Source organism: Sardina pilchardus, chromosome 9, assembly GCF_963854185.1.
Source record: "Sardina pilchardus chromosome 9, fSarPil1.1, whole genome shotgun sequence".
NCBI classification, from domain to species: domain Eukaryota; kingdom Metazoa; phylum Chordata; class Actinopteri; order Clupeiformes; family Clupeidae; genus Sardina; species Sardina pilchardus.
In genome coordinates, this window is record NC_085002.1 from 7,030,914 (window position 1) to 7,047,946 (window position 17,033).

General features: G+C 43.7%; 2 protein-coding genes across 3 annotated transcripts in view; one reads left to right on the forward strand and one right to left on the reverse strand.

Annotated features, from left to right (window-relative positions):
* Window positions 1-853: 853 nt before the first annotated feature.
* Window positions 854-12,456, reverse strand: LOC134092556 (tetraspanin-31-like). Its single transcript, XM_062545482.1, has 6 exons — window positions 12,284-12,456; window positions 10,146-10,313; window positions 8,503-8,583; window positions 7,829-7,969; window positions 4,061-4,171; window positions 854-3,480 (listed from the first exon to the last, which is right to left on the reverse strand). The coding sequence occupies exons 1-6, from the start codon at window positions 12,344-12,346 to the stop codon at window positions 3,406-3,408; spliced, it is 639 nt and encodes a 212-aa protein (XP_062401466.1). The 5' UTR covers window positions 12,347-12,456; the 3' UTR covers window positions 854-3,405.
* A 646-nt stretch (window positions 12,457-13,102) lies between these two features.
* LOC134092557 (arf-GAP with GTPase, ANK repeat and PH domain-containing protein 1-like) overlaps window positions 13,103-17,033 on the forward strand; it is a 33,661-nt gene continuing 29,730 nt past the window's right edge. For both annotated transcript variants that reach the window (XM_062545483.1, XM_062545484.1), the window contains exon 1: window positions 13,103-13,447. In XM_062545483.1, the coding sequence (XP_062401467.1) occupies window positions 13,285-13,447 (163 nt within the window). In that variant the 5' untranslated portion in view covers window positions 13,103-13,284. The remainder of the gene's footprint in view (window positions 13,448-17,033) is intronic.

Genomic DNA, 17,033 nt, shown 5'->3' on the forward strand with positions numbered 1-17,033 from the left:
GGTGTGGTTTGTGGCACATGTCAGCTGGTACTAACTGGTGGGTATCGTATCGACTATCAAAAATCACTAGGGTCACTGTAGTATCTTTCCTGTATGACAAACGTACTGAAGACTGACCTGGGAAACAGCAGGCTACTAATAGCCAGACAACAAATGAGGGCATTGAGCCAAGAGATGAGGCCCATGGGAGCGGCTGCTCTGCAAGAACAGAATGAAGACCTAAACAATAACCAGTCCTTACCTAGTGTATAGAATGAAGACCTAAACAATAACCAGTCCTTACCTAGTGTATAGATGTAAGACCTAAACAATAACCAGTCCTTACCTAGTGTATAGATGTAAGACCTAAACAATAACTTGTCCTTACCTAGTTTGGAGAGGGAGACAAGTTATGTCATGAGTATAGGTATAAAACCCATGCACAGGACCGAATGACAGGAGCAGCTTGCTTTGTGAACTAAGCTCTGGAATGCATTAAAGACCTACATGTTTTTCACTATTCTGTTGCTTTGTCTAAATTCTTTTGAGTTTGTATCAGTGGATTACAATTTGACACATTACATCCCCAGTGAATATACAGACTTGTGGTGGAGAATGTGGGGCTGTGCAATTCTGTAAGTCACTTTTCTTTAAGAAAAAAAGGACTTAGGAGCCTGACACAGTGAATTGGATTATAATACACTACACTTTGTAATGCATCTGCAAATTATATAAATGCGTATAAACATGACCCTGCATTACCTCATTGTAGGAGCCTAGACATCGTGAACATTTCTGGTGTAGATTTGGCTGGCACACAAACCCACCAAACTAAGTGTGTGTGTGTGTGTGTGTGTGTGAAGAAACACTGCTGTTTGCAACTTTCATCAGACCATTTAATGAGACCATCAGTACAACAAGAGACTCAGCAGGATGAACTACACAGTTAGGGAGACAGAAGGCGGCGTGAACACTGTCAAGACCAGTCAGTCTGTGATGGCTTTGGCACACGTCCAAGACGAATGGCTCTGGATCTGCATGCTTTCCAGGGCCCTCTAAACAATTGTGCGTTTTGCTAAAACGACCATTACAAGACCACAGCACAGCTCACGAGGAGCGCTTGATTTACTTCAAAGTTGTTGGGACTCCATAGGCACTGCTGTCAGTCCATTCATCCAGTGACATTGGACTTTCCTATCATGTCATTTAAGTGGAACCTTATTTGAAGAAAGTGCAAGAACATTCACAACACTGGAGGGACATAATAGAAGATATGTGCAGTAGTTCCGTCAAAACTCTGGTTGCCAAATTTTGCTCCATGCTGATATAATTCAGCCTCAGTGTAACTCTAATTTGAGGCCAGAAAGCCATCGTGAGAACAGACTGAACAATACAGTGAATACTTTAAGGTGTTTAGATGACTCTAGTCCTATCATGAGCCGTGTTCCGAGTAAGGGCTTCCTGTGCTGCCTTCTGCCCAACTGTGGCCAATGGCATTTCAACATGGTGTCATTATGTAAGCATACATCAAGGGAGCAGTCAGATGAAGACAAAGCAAGTACAAGGCACATGACACATACAGGTAAACAATCTGGACATTAGGCTTGGGGGAGGAAAAAAAAACAGGACATGAAACTCAGGATACCCATTAATGAATTGCATAATCAGGAATTCAGCGTATACATACAGTCTTTGGTTAGATTAATCACCCACCCCACCCTATCCCAGCCCAACCCTGAACTAACTTCTCCTTTCTCATTTCGTACAATAGGAACACCAACTTCAGATTTCATGAGAGAGCCCTCGAGACCGAGAGCCATTCACCTCCACATCACAACACCACTAGTCAATTTGGTGTGCGGCAAATCGTTCCTGATCACACAACTGCTATTATCACATTAACATGCCGTCCATAATTTCCCCACACACACACCCTGGGAGACTTCCTCCACTAGATTTAACATTTAAAAGGCCTCTACTATGGCCCATTTTCTGTGTGACAACTACCATTGAAATGAAAGGCAGTCCCCCCCCCCCCCCTCTGTGCATGTGAACAGGAGGGAGAGTGTCAGCGCAAGAGGCCGCTGAGAGAAGTGAAGTGAGCACTGCTTAGTGCGGTCACCGGAGGGAGAGACCACAGGAAGGAAGCCTGCGGTGACCCCTGCTGGCTCAAAGCCAGGCAAACGCGCTCCTTCCCATCACTCGGCGTCACTGCGACTAAGCTTCCTCTCAACACACACACACACACACACACACACACATACACACACACACACACACACACACACAAATATAAATACCTGTATACTACTTAACTGAAAAAACGTACCAATTTTTCAACAAAATGTTTAGGTCATTATCTCTACAGCAAGACATGCCTGTACTCTACCAAATTGGCAATAAAAAGGCCCCTGATTAACTGAATTACAGATTCTCCGATCAATAGCATGAAAATGGTGCACTCCAATTACGCATGATGGCGCTTCATTTAGCAGTGACTACACTGACTGTGTTGGATGAAGGGGCTCCACTGCTAACTTCATTTGGTCAGGAACTAAGCGTAATTCTCCTCATTCAAAAGAGCTCTTTGTACCGGCCCGGTATCTTCACTGGCGAGCGGTCAAGACAGAGGGACAGATGGGAGGGACGGTCCCCTCGGTGAACAGAACAGCCTTTCAGAGAAGCGTCACAGACCGGCTCCTGTGCAGGACACACACTGCTAGAAGCGTCTGATCACGCCGTAACCTTTGCCCCGTGTCGGGTTTGGCCGAGAAGTTGAGCCGTTTTGATTCGATCAACCGATAACTGAATATTCTCAACAACAAAAAATAAATAATAATAATAATAATAATAACACCAACCACCCCAGCAGACCAAAAATAAGGGTCGGGAGAGGGAGTGTATGAGTGGTCTGAGATAAATCCATGTGTGGAACCTGTCTGGTTTATAGTAGGCACAGTTTGTCGAGGCACAAAATAAAGTAATAAAATAGATACAGTAACTTAACGAAAACAGATGGAGATCTGAGAAACGAGCTAGATGCAGACTTGTGTAAGTCGAACTTTGTGTTATTGCCGGTATGTGTATGTGTTACCCTGACTTCAGCAATGCATGTTTTGATGACTTACTGATAACGGGTTCCAAGGTTGATACTGTACAGCACTGTTTAGGTTAAACAGTACACATTATAACATTGTATGGAATGCATACTGTTAAAGGGCATGAAGTGGATAAGTGCACATAGATTGGCAAATCCAGTCTGTCTCTGTGTGTCAGAGTGAGTGTGAGTGTGCACGAGTGAATCTATCTGTGTGTGTGTGTGTGTGTGTGTGTGTGTGTGTGTGTGTGTGTGTGTGTGTGTGGTGTGGTGTGGTGTGGTGTGGTGTGTGTTAAACATGGACTCATTTAGCCACATCAAGAACGTTCCTATAGAAAAGCACTGGCATTGGACCGTGGGTCTTTCTGGTTCCTGTAACGCATGGCAAGCCACACTCCGAAAATCTAAGGAGTGAGAGAGAGAGACAAAAAGAAAGAGGGGGAGAGAGAGATGGAAGGACATTGATTCAATAATTTACCCTCATAATTAGCACCTATAGAGAATAGCAAAGTTGATTGTTCCCATCACTCATTTAAGTGATTGCCTGCAAGAGTTGTCTTGTGGACAGTTCCGCCTGGGGACCCCCAATTTCCCATGGCCATTAAGCACATTATAGGCTTATTAGCACATTAGCCTATAGAGCTTTTACGACTTTTCTTCTCTTGTGCTTTACTTTCTGCCCAGCTTCAAACTTCACATCATATCATTCATGCTCTTCCCCTCCACACAAAACTACATATAAAGCTAATATCGGTCACCTGCCATCCACAAAGGATAAGACAATATGTGGGTTAGACAGTGAACACTTGAAAATGCTACTTTCCTACTAGGATTGTGAAGTTTCAACTAGATCACCAGTAGCATCCCAGACAACAGCTGGTGAGTAGCAGCTCCCACTGCTCACGTGACAGCACTACACCAGCCTACGCGCGACACTTCAGGTGAGAGCGAGACCTGCTGTGAGAGTGTGTGAGCGAATCGCACCTGTGTGAAACTGAAGAAGAGGCCGACTCCTCCGAGGATCTTGAGGACTTTGCCCGAGTGCCGCAGCATTCGATCTCCACAGGTGGAACACTCTTTCTTCACCTTACACGCCTGCAAGCAAAAACCACCGGGAGACTTTAAAACTGAGGATCATTAGGAATCATCCTAAACCATCAAGATAAACAAGATGTGTATGCATGTACTGAATATGTATGTGAATATGTGTTTATACAGTGTGTGTGTGTTTGTGTGTGTGCAGTGTTTCCCACACATAGACAAATTTGTGGCGGTGCGCCACAGATTCAGCACCGGCCGCCACATATTGCGCCTCGTTATTCTTTTATTTATTTATTCTTATTTTGAAAACGCTATTGAAAAACACGCAGCATTCGTAAAGCTGAATTTCCTTTCCCTGCGCTCCCTCTCTGTCACTCGCGCGTCTATCTCTCACACAAACACGCACAGCCCCTCCGTGCACACCGCGGCTGTCTGTCTCCATGAAAACCAACGAGATCATCCCTGGAAGCGTGGTCGGTGGTCGCACTGATGCACCTGAGCTGCTCGGGTAGAAGCATAAAGTTCTCCCGCAAGTTTTGTAGTCTATGCGTGCAACTGGGCGTATTCACACCAGGAAGGTCCGTTAGTTCACTTACTTGGTCCGGACCAATTTTTTTTCTTTTTTTTCTTTTTTAGTGCGGTTCGCTTTCACACCGTGATTAATTGCAACCGGACCAGAATTTATAAACAAAAGCACATGTGCTAAGGTCGTTCAACCATTGGCTGGTAAACGTGTAGGTGGGGTGAAGAATAGGAAGCCAAAGTCAAAGTTGGCCCACGTAAATACTACTTTACGTGCGTACTGTACTCGTTATTATCCTAGCAATATAGTTTACAGTTACAGCTTTGCAGAAGTGCTTGAGCGTCAAGACCGTTTGATGCAAGTTTAACAATATCATGCTCGTAATTTTGCATCGACGAAGACGTGCAACAAAACAGCTGAGAAGAGCTCTCATGTGTGTCCAACATGCTAACAGCAGGCCTACGGAAGACGGAACGGGTAGGAGATGCAAAATCAAATTATTGTTGGCAAAAAAGCGTTAGCCCACTGCTGCTTACAGCTGTTGTGCGTCACGGAGCTATCCTACATTTCCCATAATGCGCAAAAACTACGGGAGCTCGTCAAATCCAAAAAAGGTAGATTTCTGTAACTGGGTCGGATCGAGGTCGGTCTGCTTTCACACCATAAACGAACCGCACCAGGGTTCGATAGGAACCGCTCCGAGACCACCTCCTCAGCTGGGTCTCGGTCCGCTTGTTTGGTCCGCACTAGAGTTCGAGTGATTGTATTCACACCAGTCAAAAAGGAACCAAGCAAGAAACGAACTTGAGTTCGTTTTAATCGAACTAAACAAGGCAGGTGTGAATACCCCCTAAGTTTCAAGGTAAGCTAATACTTTTTCTCCTTGGGACAGGCCCTTTTAAGTCTTGGAGTTGAAAAACATTGGTGGTCATGCAGTCAACTCGAATGCAAGGGTTTTAATCAAATGCCTGTAGCATAGCCTACTAATGATGCTAACCGAATATAACAGTAATTTAGCTAGTCGTCTTCTATGCGTCAATGCGTCCACGATTGTGAATGTTTTATTTTGGATTAAATGTGCATGTGGAGGGCGGCTGTCCATTGAGCGTGCACAAGAGCGGGCCAAGGAGAATGAGTTTACTTCTACTGTTTGGTAAACACATGTGGGGAAAATGAACAGTCCAACCAGCAGAGTATGATAAGCTTAGCCTGCTATGTTTACAATATTTTGAGGCTTCAACCAGACAGCTGAATTTAAGAAGTGGAGTTGTAATATGAATAGTAGGCTATAATCTGCATACAGTTTGCTGTTATGAATATCAGAAATGTCAGTATAGGCCTATATAATGTAAATAATTACAAAAAAAAAAAAAACAAAAAAAAAAACATTATATGAAAGGAGAGCGATAAAAAGGCGATGCAATGACCCCCCCGTGTGTATACATGTAGGACAGATGACAGGCCAAAGTGAAAAAGGGTAGCATACTATGTAAAACACTAAATGACAAGTCTATTCACCTTCATCTCTGCCCCCTTAACAGATTTAGGCTAACTAACTACAGTGTGTCATCTCATCACATTATGCAGGCAGTATGTGAAAGCAAGAACTGAGACAAGCCTAAGTGTGCCTCCTCAGGAGTAGAAAAGAAAGCCAACCTGTCAGCTCTCATTTGATGCATTTGTTTCCCCGACCCAGGCAAATGGATTGGTTAACGAGCTAACACTCCTCCTCTTCCCCTCTTCTTCCTTCTTTCCTCCTCTCATTTGTTTTTCTCTTTTCACTCCTCTTCTTCTTTCCTTTCCTTTCCTTTCCTTTCCTTTCCTCTCTCTTCTTCTCTTTTCTCTCCTCATCCTCCCCTCATCCGCCGGCCGCTCGGAGCAGACAGGCGCGCAGCCAATCGTGCGTCTAAATGCGGCAGGCCCGAGACTGAGCACCGCTGGGAGCAGAGGCGGCCGTCGTGAATGTAGGGCGCGCGGCGGCGTTCAACACCAACCAGATTACAGAGCGGAGCCAACAAGCCACCCACCCACCCGCTACACTCTGTTTACTGCATGAGGCCTGTGTGTGTGTGTGTGTGTGTGTGTGTGTGTGTGTGTGTATAAGCTCAGAGTTGGGGAGGGGGGGCAATAGTACAAGCGAGAGAGAGAAAGTGTATGTGTAAGTACGTTCATAGATTACTACTAAAAAAAAAGACAGTGAATGTGTGCGTATGTTTATGCATTACCATGAATATTGAAGTCTCGGATAAATGCAAAATGTCAGAGAGTGGTGAGTGTGTCGAAGTTGAAAAGCTGAAAGGGGGTTGTTGTCAATGCAGATGGATATGAGCGAGAGGGTGAGTGTGTGAGTGTGTGAGTGTGTGTGTGTGTATGTGTATACAATCACTATGCACAGAATGGAGAGTATATGAGGCTGTGAGTGTGAGTGTTGGTCAGTCTGTGCATGTTCATGCTCACATGTTAGTGTGCAGATTACACAACCATTTACTGTAATATCTGAATATCATCATTTTTTTCCATGCTTTACTGAGAACATCAGCAACTCCAGCTTGGTGTTAGTCAGCTTCCTTCCCTCTGGAGGCTTTGGCTGGTGTGAGGAGGACATGAAATGTGTCCAAAGTATGTTGTATATGCATCCTCACTATAAAGAGCTAATTATGTGCGTGTGTGGAAACATACAGTATGTGCTGCACAGTAACTATGGAGCCAAGATAGCAGGACACCCAAACTCAAAATGTATCTCTCTGTGTGTGTGTGTGTGTGTGTGTGTGTGTGTGTGTGTGTGTGTGTGTGTGTGTGTGTGTGTCAGCTTAGTGAGACCAGAGAGCAGGAAGCTGAAACTGACACAGTATACCGTATAAGTGGAAGGAAAATGAGTGAGAGAAAGGAGACTCGCTGTTGCCCGTGGCATGCCCACAGTGCCAGCCTGAGGGAGGGCAGCAGGGCTGAGGTTTAGCCGTGGCAAGCACTTATGACGGTGCCAATCGGCCCCTGTCCTGAGATCTACTTATCCTGGACAGAATGTGGAATATGCACTCTGTTCACATAACAGGGGAAGTGTGCATGTTTGGACACAAACATGCAGGTCTGTCAGAATATAATAGTGAAAGAACAAGTGGTAAGAAAAAACTTGGGGGGGAAAAAAGTGCGCGTGCGTGTTTGTACGCTTGTGAGTAGTGCAGACGTACCGCTTTACACGCGTCGATGTCTTTGTTGAACTGTGCCATGCTGTCAGTGGTGTTGAGGAAGCCACAGCAGTCCAGGTTCACCTCCAGACTCTGTTGCATGTCACTGCCCAGGAACGTCCACGAGCTGTTCAGCAGCTTTACCTACACACACACACACACACACACACACACACACACACACACACACACACACACACACATAAATGAACATACTGCTACACACACAGTTTCATAATGCATGTCAACAAGTCCATATGAAATCTTACTGCAGCAATCAAACACACACACACACACATTAACAAGCCATTGTTGACACATGTGCTGTATGTGTGTAGACATCATACTGACAACAATAGAGCATGCGTGGCTACCCTACACACACACAAACACACACACTGATTTTCACACTATACAGGAACAGCACAGCACAAACACCAAGGCTGGCTATGCTAGGGTGGCTATGCATGCACACATACTGTACTGTACACACGTGCCACGCACACATGCATTCTGCCGCTTTCTTTCTTTCTGTTTCTCTTTCTCTCTCTCAGTCACGCACACACACACACACACAAACAACAGGACCAAGGGATCAAAGGAGACTGAGACAACAATGGAGAAAATAACACTCCTTCACTCTCAAACGCAAACTGGTCACACAGGGAGACACCCACCTGCTGGTCCTTGCTGATGGCCAGACAGGAGCATGACGTCCCAAACTGGAAGAGGAACACCAGGAACAGAATGAGCATGTACTGAGCGCAGGAGAACAGGGGTCAAGGAACCTACTCCAGCAGAACCGGCACACCAACACGGCCACTGGGAAACGGCACACTGCCGCACACTACCGTACTGCACACTGCCGTACTGCACACTGCCGCACACTACCGTACTGCACACTGCCGTACTGCACACTGCCGCACACTACCGTACTGCACACTGCTGCACACTACCGTACAATACTGCACACTACCGTACTACACACTGCCGCACACTACCGTACTGCACACTGCCGTACTGCACACTGCCGCACACTACCGTACTGCACACTGCCGCACACTACCGTACTGCACACTGCCGCACACTACCGTACTACACACTGCCGCATACTACCGTACTGCACACTGCCGCACAATACTGCACACTACCGTACTACACACTGCCGCACACTACCGTACAATGCTGCACACTGCCGCAAACTAGCGTACACTACCGTACATTGCTCATGTACGAGGAGGACGAAAAGCAAATCTAGATGAAGCGAGATAGGAGGTTACCCTCAAGAATTAGCAGGCAATACGGGAGCATCAACAGCCGAGTTGCTCAGAGTAATCTATGGTATCGTCTAGATGGTGGAGGCTCACCAGAGAAACAATCCTCCTAACTAGATTAGAGAAAAGCAGAAGGTTTTTCAGACCCTTTTAAGGAAATGCTTTTCTTTCACACGGTTCGTTCTTATGGGATCACAGAATAGACAGTAAACTGTCAGGGAATTTCACTACACAACTCAACTGAATACAGAGGAAATGAGAGCAAAACAGCTGACTATCAAGTTCTAGATCACACACAACATCCACTATGCACCAACACTTCCCCAAGTAACTGACAAACAGTGACAGTGTTTATAGTGGACTTACTGTTTCATTAATGAGAATGCTATCCGTAGTTCAAATACAATGCTTAATACAATTGAAGTGGCAGGTTCAATTCTAACAACCTGGCTAACAAGAGGATATAATCCATACAAGACAAGTACGAGGTGGAAGACGAGGTGGTTATGCCCACGAGGTGGGCATAACTATTTTTATTTTTCAACTATTGACTGACAATAGTGTTAATCATAGACACTTAAAACAGCTGGTACTGGGTGACTTTGATTGCAGGTCATCTGCGGTGGGGAAGGATGAAGTCGCCCCAAAGCCCATAGTTGTGATAGCTGATAGCTGTGTTAGCTGACATCACACTCTGGGAGTGTGATTGTGTGTGCGCACACAGACAGGTTCTCACTAACAATTCCCGCTCTCCCACAATTGCACACTTTTCTCAGTTTAAAGGAAAAATCTGGTGATTTTTCACATACAGTAGATCTCCATTTCTCGTGGGTACTGTCGGCAGAAAAAAATAAAAACCCGAAAACAATCTGTTTACCTACATGTAGCTTGAGTTGCTAGTTCCAGCAGCTAAAGAAGCCAGACAGCTACAGCGCTCCACTCTAGGGGCATGAACATGGAGGCTCACAGACATGCCCCCACAGTGTAGCACTGGACTTCTCCTTTAAGTGTGCTAGTGTGTGTGTGTGGTTGTGAGCGAAGGATACAAAGAAGAGCAGGACTTGGTGGTGGCTGGAGGTGCCGATGAGTCCGATGATGGCGATGAGGAGGACGAAGACGCCCACGGCGATCACCCCGCCGATGATGTGGATGCTGGAGACGATGCCGTAGCCTTTTCCCCACGCAGCCACGCCTATGAGCAGCAGGCCCACCAGCTGGAGAGGGACCCAAGAGCAGTTACACTACCAACATTTGTGTATGGAGACACATACTTAGCACACAAGGAAAGCATACACATTCACTCAAAACATACACACATACTGTATAGACCTACACATATTATACAACACAACAACGGCATACTTCTCAGTTTCTGCATTATCTCTCTCTCTCTCTCTGTACTTAGTTTCTCTTCCTCTTTCTTTCCCTCTGAATCTGTGATTCCTCTTGATACTGGACAGGATTACAGAACCATTGCAACAACAAATCAATAGTAGGGTAACACTACCCTGCCATGCAAAGCGTTTGCACATCGGAAACAGCTTGAAGTTCAGTGTCTTGCTCTAGGACACTTCGATAGGATCAGGTGAAGTCGGTTACCGGACGACTCATCTGCCTCCTTAGCCACCGCTGCCCATAACATCATAAATCATGTCAATCAAGCAGGGCCATCACTAGACCCATTTTACTGGGGCACTAACTAACTAACATTGGCCGGGTTTCCCAAAATCGTTAAGAAGCTCTTAAGTCCTAAGAACTTCTTAGGAGCATTCTTAGAACATTCTTACAACGCTCCTAAGAAGTTCTTAGCACTTAAGAGCTTCTTAACAATTTTGGGAAACCCGGCCAAGATCATCAGATTGGATTGTGCTCCGGTAGAGCTTTGCGTCTAGTGACATCCCTGCAATCAAGAATAGGTGTTTTCTCCATCACATCTCCTCGCCCTGTGACAGAATACCAATCCCTCCATTTAAATGGTGGACAGAGTGTGAATCACACTGACAAACAATGCACAAGGGAGTGTTCTCAGCAGCCTGGTCCACAAAGGAAGACTAGTTTAATACATCTTGAAGAATTCTAAACATGCCCTTGCAGAGTGTCACAGGACCTCAGCGTAATCAAAGGATCTGAAACGAAAAATGGACTCTCTGTAATGTGAACTCCATCAGATATTTCCAGACAGAATTAGCCTGTGTACTTCCACACATATATGACCTTAGACACTAGACCTTTCTTCGACTGCTTGACCAAAGCCAAGGCATCTCAAACACAAGACTCAAAAGTTCCTACCAGACATATTCTGGTACCCAAGTTTTCAAAAGCTTCCGATTCTAATTTACGCCAAAGTTACCTTTCATTTGTAGCCCTGTGACCAACAAGTGGCAGGCTCTAAATTGTAGGCTGTTGTTGCGCACATCCTATTTTCTGGTCGCACAATAAATATGTAGGCGACTCAATAGGCCTACTCTATGTTGTTGCGCAATAATAATGTTGATGTTGGACTTGTGCGCGCGACAACATACACTTCTACAAGTCTTGAGTAGCCTAACTTTGATCATTTTTTATGACTAGGTCTAGCGGGCAACTTCCATACAGTAAAAACCTTACTAACGTTAGATCTGTCAAAGCACTTCCCTTTCCATTAAGTTAATTACTGCGGTGGACGGAGACTCAGACGCTTAGTTAAATGGTAGCCTAACACGTATACAAAGAACTAGGACAACCTTGCTTAACTATATCTCTATATGCCGTGCCAAATTGAAAGTTACCAACACTGTGCTAAACATTCACTTCAATTTGGTATTGGCATCAATATTCGCTAGCTACCCAGTAAAAATGTAACAGCTGGATTAGCTTCATCATTCACGGAACATACGCGTCCGCTATCAAACGTTAGCTTGGTAAAATATATGAATCACATTCTTCAATAAGGACGCAAATGGAGTACTTAATCGACTTAATCATGTTTACCATCATAACCTACAGAACTATACGGCAAAAGTGTCCAACACGTAAACTCAGTAAGTTGGCAAAAGCTTGCGTAATAGCTACATATTCAGCTAACTTTGTCGCCTAGGTGTGCGTTCACTCACTGGACATTGATCTTAGCAGCTAAGCTATCAAGCTAGCTATCATTCTGACTTAGGGAACATAACAGATAGCCTGAAAAACTGAAGTCGCTTACCAAGTAAACCACATTTAGTGAATACAGAGCATTCTTTGAACACGTGAAGCCCCCACAAACCATCTTCAAATCCGATGTTTTAACTCTTGCAAAAGTTTTCTAAGTCCATCCACATTATCGGCAAGCCGCTGCCGCTTTCAAGCGAACGCTTTCCTCGTTCGTAGAAACACTTACGATTGGTCATGCACGTTGTTTTTCTCATTACAAAGATATTTCAGGTGATGACGCAGTTAACCTGACACATCGTTTAAAGGTAGACAAAACCAGAAAATGTCTAATAGACTAATATAAATCATAATGAATATAAATCATAGTGAATATAAATCAATCACATGCGTACTGGTGTAGCCTACAAGGTAGACAAGTTGTTAAGGCATGAAGTTAAGAGAATTAATTAAAGTTATTGATCTCGTCAGCGCATCTGTGAGTGTGAACCTTTTTTTTATGCGCATGGAGCTACTATTCATTTTATCGTCCCCTCTCCAAAACTGAGTTAATAACGGGTTCTAGCCTATTAGAAGTCTAGCTTATTTTAATTCATTTCATTAGTATTTATTTCCTGTATTATCCTAGGCCTAATTGGGCTTGGAAGTTGTGCTAAAAACTAAAGTCAGTAATAGTTGATTGTAGTATGGGCTGTAGTAGGTTATTTCCCCATGGCATAGGCCCTATATTCTTCGTTGAAATCGACCTATAAATCGCATGTAGATGAGCCAGGTAGCTGGGATAAGTAGCGCATCAGCATTTTGACAGCACACCCAGGAAGTTAACTGAGAGTCATGCATGCAGGCTAAACGATAGATATAGAGCAGGAAATCAACCACACTGTGCGTCTCTCTGGATATCACACTGACAGTTTCTGAGTAGCCTTGCCCAGTCCATCATGATTGGGAACTAGGCTATTCTTAGTTGTCAGGTTATGTATTGGGCCGCTGAGTATTGACTGATGGACTGCCAGTGCCATAGGATACAGGCTACTTGACATCGCTGTAAGATTCAACATGAACAATCCTATGAAGTTGGCACAGTCGACCGCGATACGGGTGGAAGTAAAACGACACGAAAACCTCAAAAACTCCTTCGCCAAACTCTTCAAACAGTTGGACAGAATCCAAGATAAACAGCTTCGTTCCGGCCTTACAGTATACCTGCACAGCGTTCAAGGTAGGTGCGTGTAGGTTTTTTTTTTATAGGCCTAATAAATAGAGGAATTGATGCGTGGATATGGGATGCATGTTATTTGGTTGTTGAATTCTGAAACATAGCCTATACACGTTTTGAAAATGCGATCTATAATTATAAACGTGTGCAGAATTAGAAGAATGTCATTGTTACCTTGAGACATTATCTTTGAGAAATGAGATGTTGTCACAAATGTTATAGGCTATGGTGTTTGGTTGTCTTCACAAGGGGTGTGTGTGTTGGTTGGGGTGGGTGGGGGGCGGTGTAGCACCTGAAATTCAAAAGGAAGGGCATTGGATGGCAGGGCCCGGGTGTCTTCATGAGAACACTGCCATTCAGTTAAACCATCTGTGAAGGTGTAGTAGAACTGTTTAGGTTTTGAGAAGAAAGCATTCATTTTCCAAGAAAGCATGTTAGGTGACGCAGGCGTAGCATTCTTGACTCTTGAGTCTGTGAGTTAAAGAATTAAGGAAGTTGGTTTTGACAGTCTCTTTTCTTTACTGCATGCCATGACATCTACTGACTTGTTATAAACATGTGCAAAATAATGCACACAAGAAACTTGTAGCCTAATACATCAAAACAAACAAACGTCATAGATGCATTATGCATAGGCCTAATGCAAAGACAGGACAATAATTGAAATTGAGAAAAAAAAAAACATTTTAAATCCTTAGGGGGATACCCAGTTGTGTGGGCACCCATGTTGAAACTTGACAGTCTCTTTGACCAAGAACAACAGCATTGCCTTCCAGACAGTCTATTAATAGTTCATCCTTCACTGATGCTATTTTGATTCAAAGAAAAATCGAAGGTACAGAGGCTTTTGAAGTCCATTTAATACTGCGGTGTCGCTTGCCTATTCTTTTCCCTCGGATATAGTTCAATAGAGACCTATAAAGACATGATTTAATCAACATATTTTAATTTAAGTCTTATCATTATAGCACTGATTGGATGTTTGGATTTTGACCGGCATCTAGAGGGACATTTAAGCATTGTGTTTAAATGTTTATAGCTTTTGAATGCAGTTTTCTGTGTAATTGTCGACACAAATATTTTCCTGACGAAATGTTTGTTCCAGAGCTAAGCTCTGAAACACTTGAGTTTTTAAGAGATAATCTGATCAAAATCTGATCAAACCGTTTATTGCGTAGAAGACAATATCAGCAGAGAAAGGAGAAGGAAGGGGAGCTAGAGGCAAAGAGAGGCGGTCTTTTGCGATCAGGACGCTTGACACTTGACACAGAAGTGAGAAAATTATTGATGGGAACACCAGCATGTTTAATTTCTGTGTAGGGCTTCCCGAACCTACCTACAATTTAGATGAACCAGAAGACAGGAAATTTGGAAAGAATGACTAGAGACTCGCCTCTCTCACAGTTACTTATCTTATCAGCTGTTTGGAAAAGAGAGAACAAACTGGTTTGGTTTGTAGTTCTTAAAGACCACACCATGAATGTAATGAATGTGAATAATGAATTATGTAGTTCTGAATGACGTCAACTTCATAATTGACATTCTTGAAGTCTAGACTGTTTGGTCCAATAATAATAATAAATACACATTAGATTAAGTTGATCAGTCAATAAGATTCCATTAAGTTAATCAGTTTGGTCAAAATCTGTGGCCATGATGGTCGATTGACTGCTGTTGTTTACATCCAAGTGCAATCCTGTATGATAGTCCACAGGGTTTAGCTAGTTGTATTGTCTAGTGGGGTGGTTCTGTCATTTCTCATGGGTTGTGCAGCCTTACACAATCTGTGGTTGCCAGTCGTGTTGCTTCTGTAATAGTTGCCATGGCAGCCATCCTGTTTCCTTTGTGCCACTCTTCAGAGAACCCTCAAACCCACTTCCTATGTTGAAGACAAGGGTTGCCACTGCCAGAACCTAGTGCTGTACACACTGTCATAGTCTCACACATTCACTGTGCTACTGTACTGTTCCTGCACAGGCATGCACAGCATGTGCTTCATGACACACACACATGCACGCACACACGCACGCACGCACGCACGCACACACGCACACACGCACACACACACACACACACACACACACACACACACACACACACACACAACACACAACACACACACACACACACACACACACACACACACACACACACACACACACACACAGGAATATTCACATATTCACCGACAGACTTTCAGTTCCATCCTCACATTTTCCTTTGGGTAATCTGTTAATGCAGTCATTTCTCTATCATAAAGGCTAGTGCTACAGTAGTTCTTTACAAAATGTAAGATGAAGAGATCAGATATCTGTAGTCTCTGGCAGAGTCTTTTCTTTCCTTTTTGTTTCTTTTCTTTTATCTTCTTCTTCTCTTCTCTTGTCTTCCCTTCTCTTTTTTATCTTCTTCTCTGTTCCTCTCTTCGCTTCCCTTCTCTTCCTTCAGCATAATAAGAAGTAATGTCTCGATTGGCCCCAAATCAAACAGAATGGCATCTGACTAAGCACTAGAGACATCTCCACTCCCACTCGCTCTCACTCCAACTGCTCCCAGACACGTGGACCCAAAATGGAAAGATCAAACGAGCGAGCGACTGAGGCCCAATGGAAAAAAGAACATCGCTTTCATCACATCACTGTGTCGTTTACACGCCGTGGCACTCTGATTAAGCCGCATCCACAATAACGTGGAGTGTGGGAGTTTAATTCATCATCTCGTATAGATTGAGGAGAGGCTAATGTATGGTTGCCTGAAGCATGTATCACCCGGGCCAGGGTAATTAGGGTGTTCAGTGTTATATTTTTTTCTCAGTTGCTTTAATGCCTCTGTCAACGCTGACATAATGATTCCAAAACAGTTAACACGCAGGCCTAAACACAAGCATTCTAGCCAAAATGACACATTTTCTTTGCAAAAGGCTCTAGCAGTGACAAAACGAAAAGTTATAGGACGTTTAAAAAGACAAAGGATCATATCACAGTGTGATATAAGATGAAATGTCAGATGTATAGAAAGTAGCTAGCTAGAGAAGACAAATGTATACATTCAGCTGCAACTAACTACAACAGTCTATTTTCAATGACATACTGTATACCTCCACTAAGCACCTGGACTTGTCAGCTTCTGTACTGCTATCTTATAGCTGGTACAGTACTTTTGCAAATACTAACACAGAATAGAAGTGGTATCTCATATGGACAATGAATGATTGCTGATGGAAGAATTGTGCAAAATAGTTTCACCCAGTGTTCAACACAGTTCATCAAATAGAATCTCTCTATATTAAATGTTAAATGTGTTTTTAAATGTGAACAAACACATTTGTAAGCGATAACTTCTGTTGTGCTAAGAAGGTGAAGATGAAGCTCAAGTGAATCCTAGTTTCATTAAGTGCATCTTGGCTATCAAGATGTGCCGCCCGTCTTGACTCGAGTAGTGAGATGTTTCAGCTTCATAGGCAATAATTCTCATTAGGCACAGATATTATGCATATATTTGCTGGGCTTGCATTTCTCCTTGATGTCATATTTGCATTGCATATCAATTGAAGGTCATTAGTTCAGTGTTTTTCATGGGGGATGGGTTATGT

Coding starts and splice junctions, on each gene's coding strand:
- LOC134092556 (XM_062545482.1), bottom strand. CDS start 12,346: ATGGTTTGTGGGGGCTTCACGTGTTCAAAGAATGCTCTGTATTCACTA. Junction 4,172..7,828: donor ACATCGACGCGTGTAAAGCG/GTACGTCTGCAC, acceptor TTTTGCTTGCAG/GCGTGTAAGGTGAAGAAAGA. Junction 3,481..4,060: donor TCTTCTTCAGTTTCACACAG/GTGCGATTCGCT, acceptor CTCACTCCTTAG/ATTTTCGGAGTGTGGCTTGC.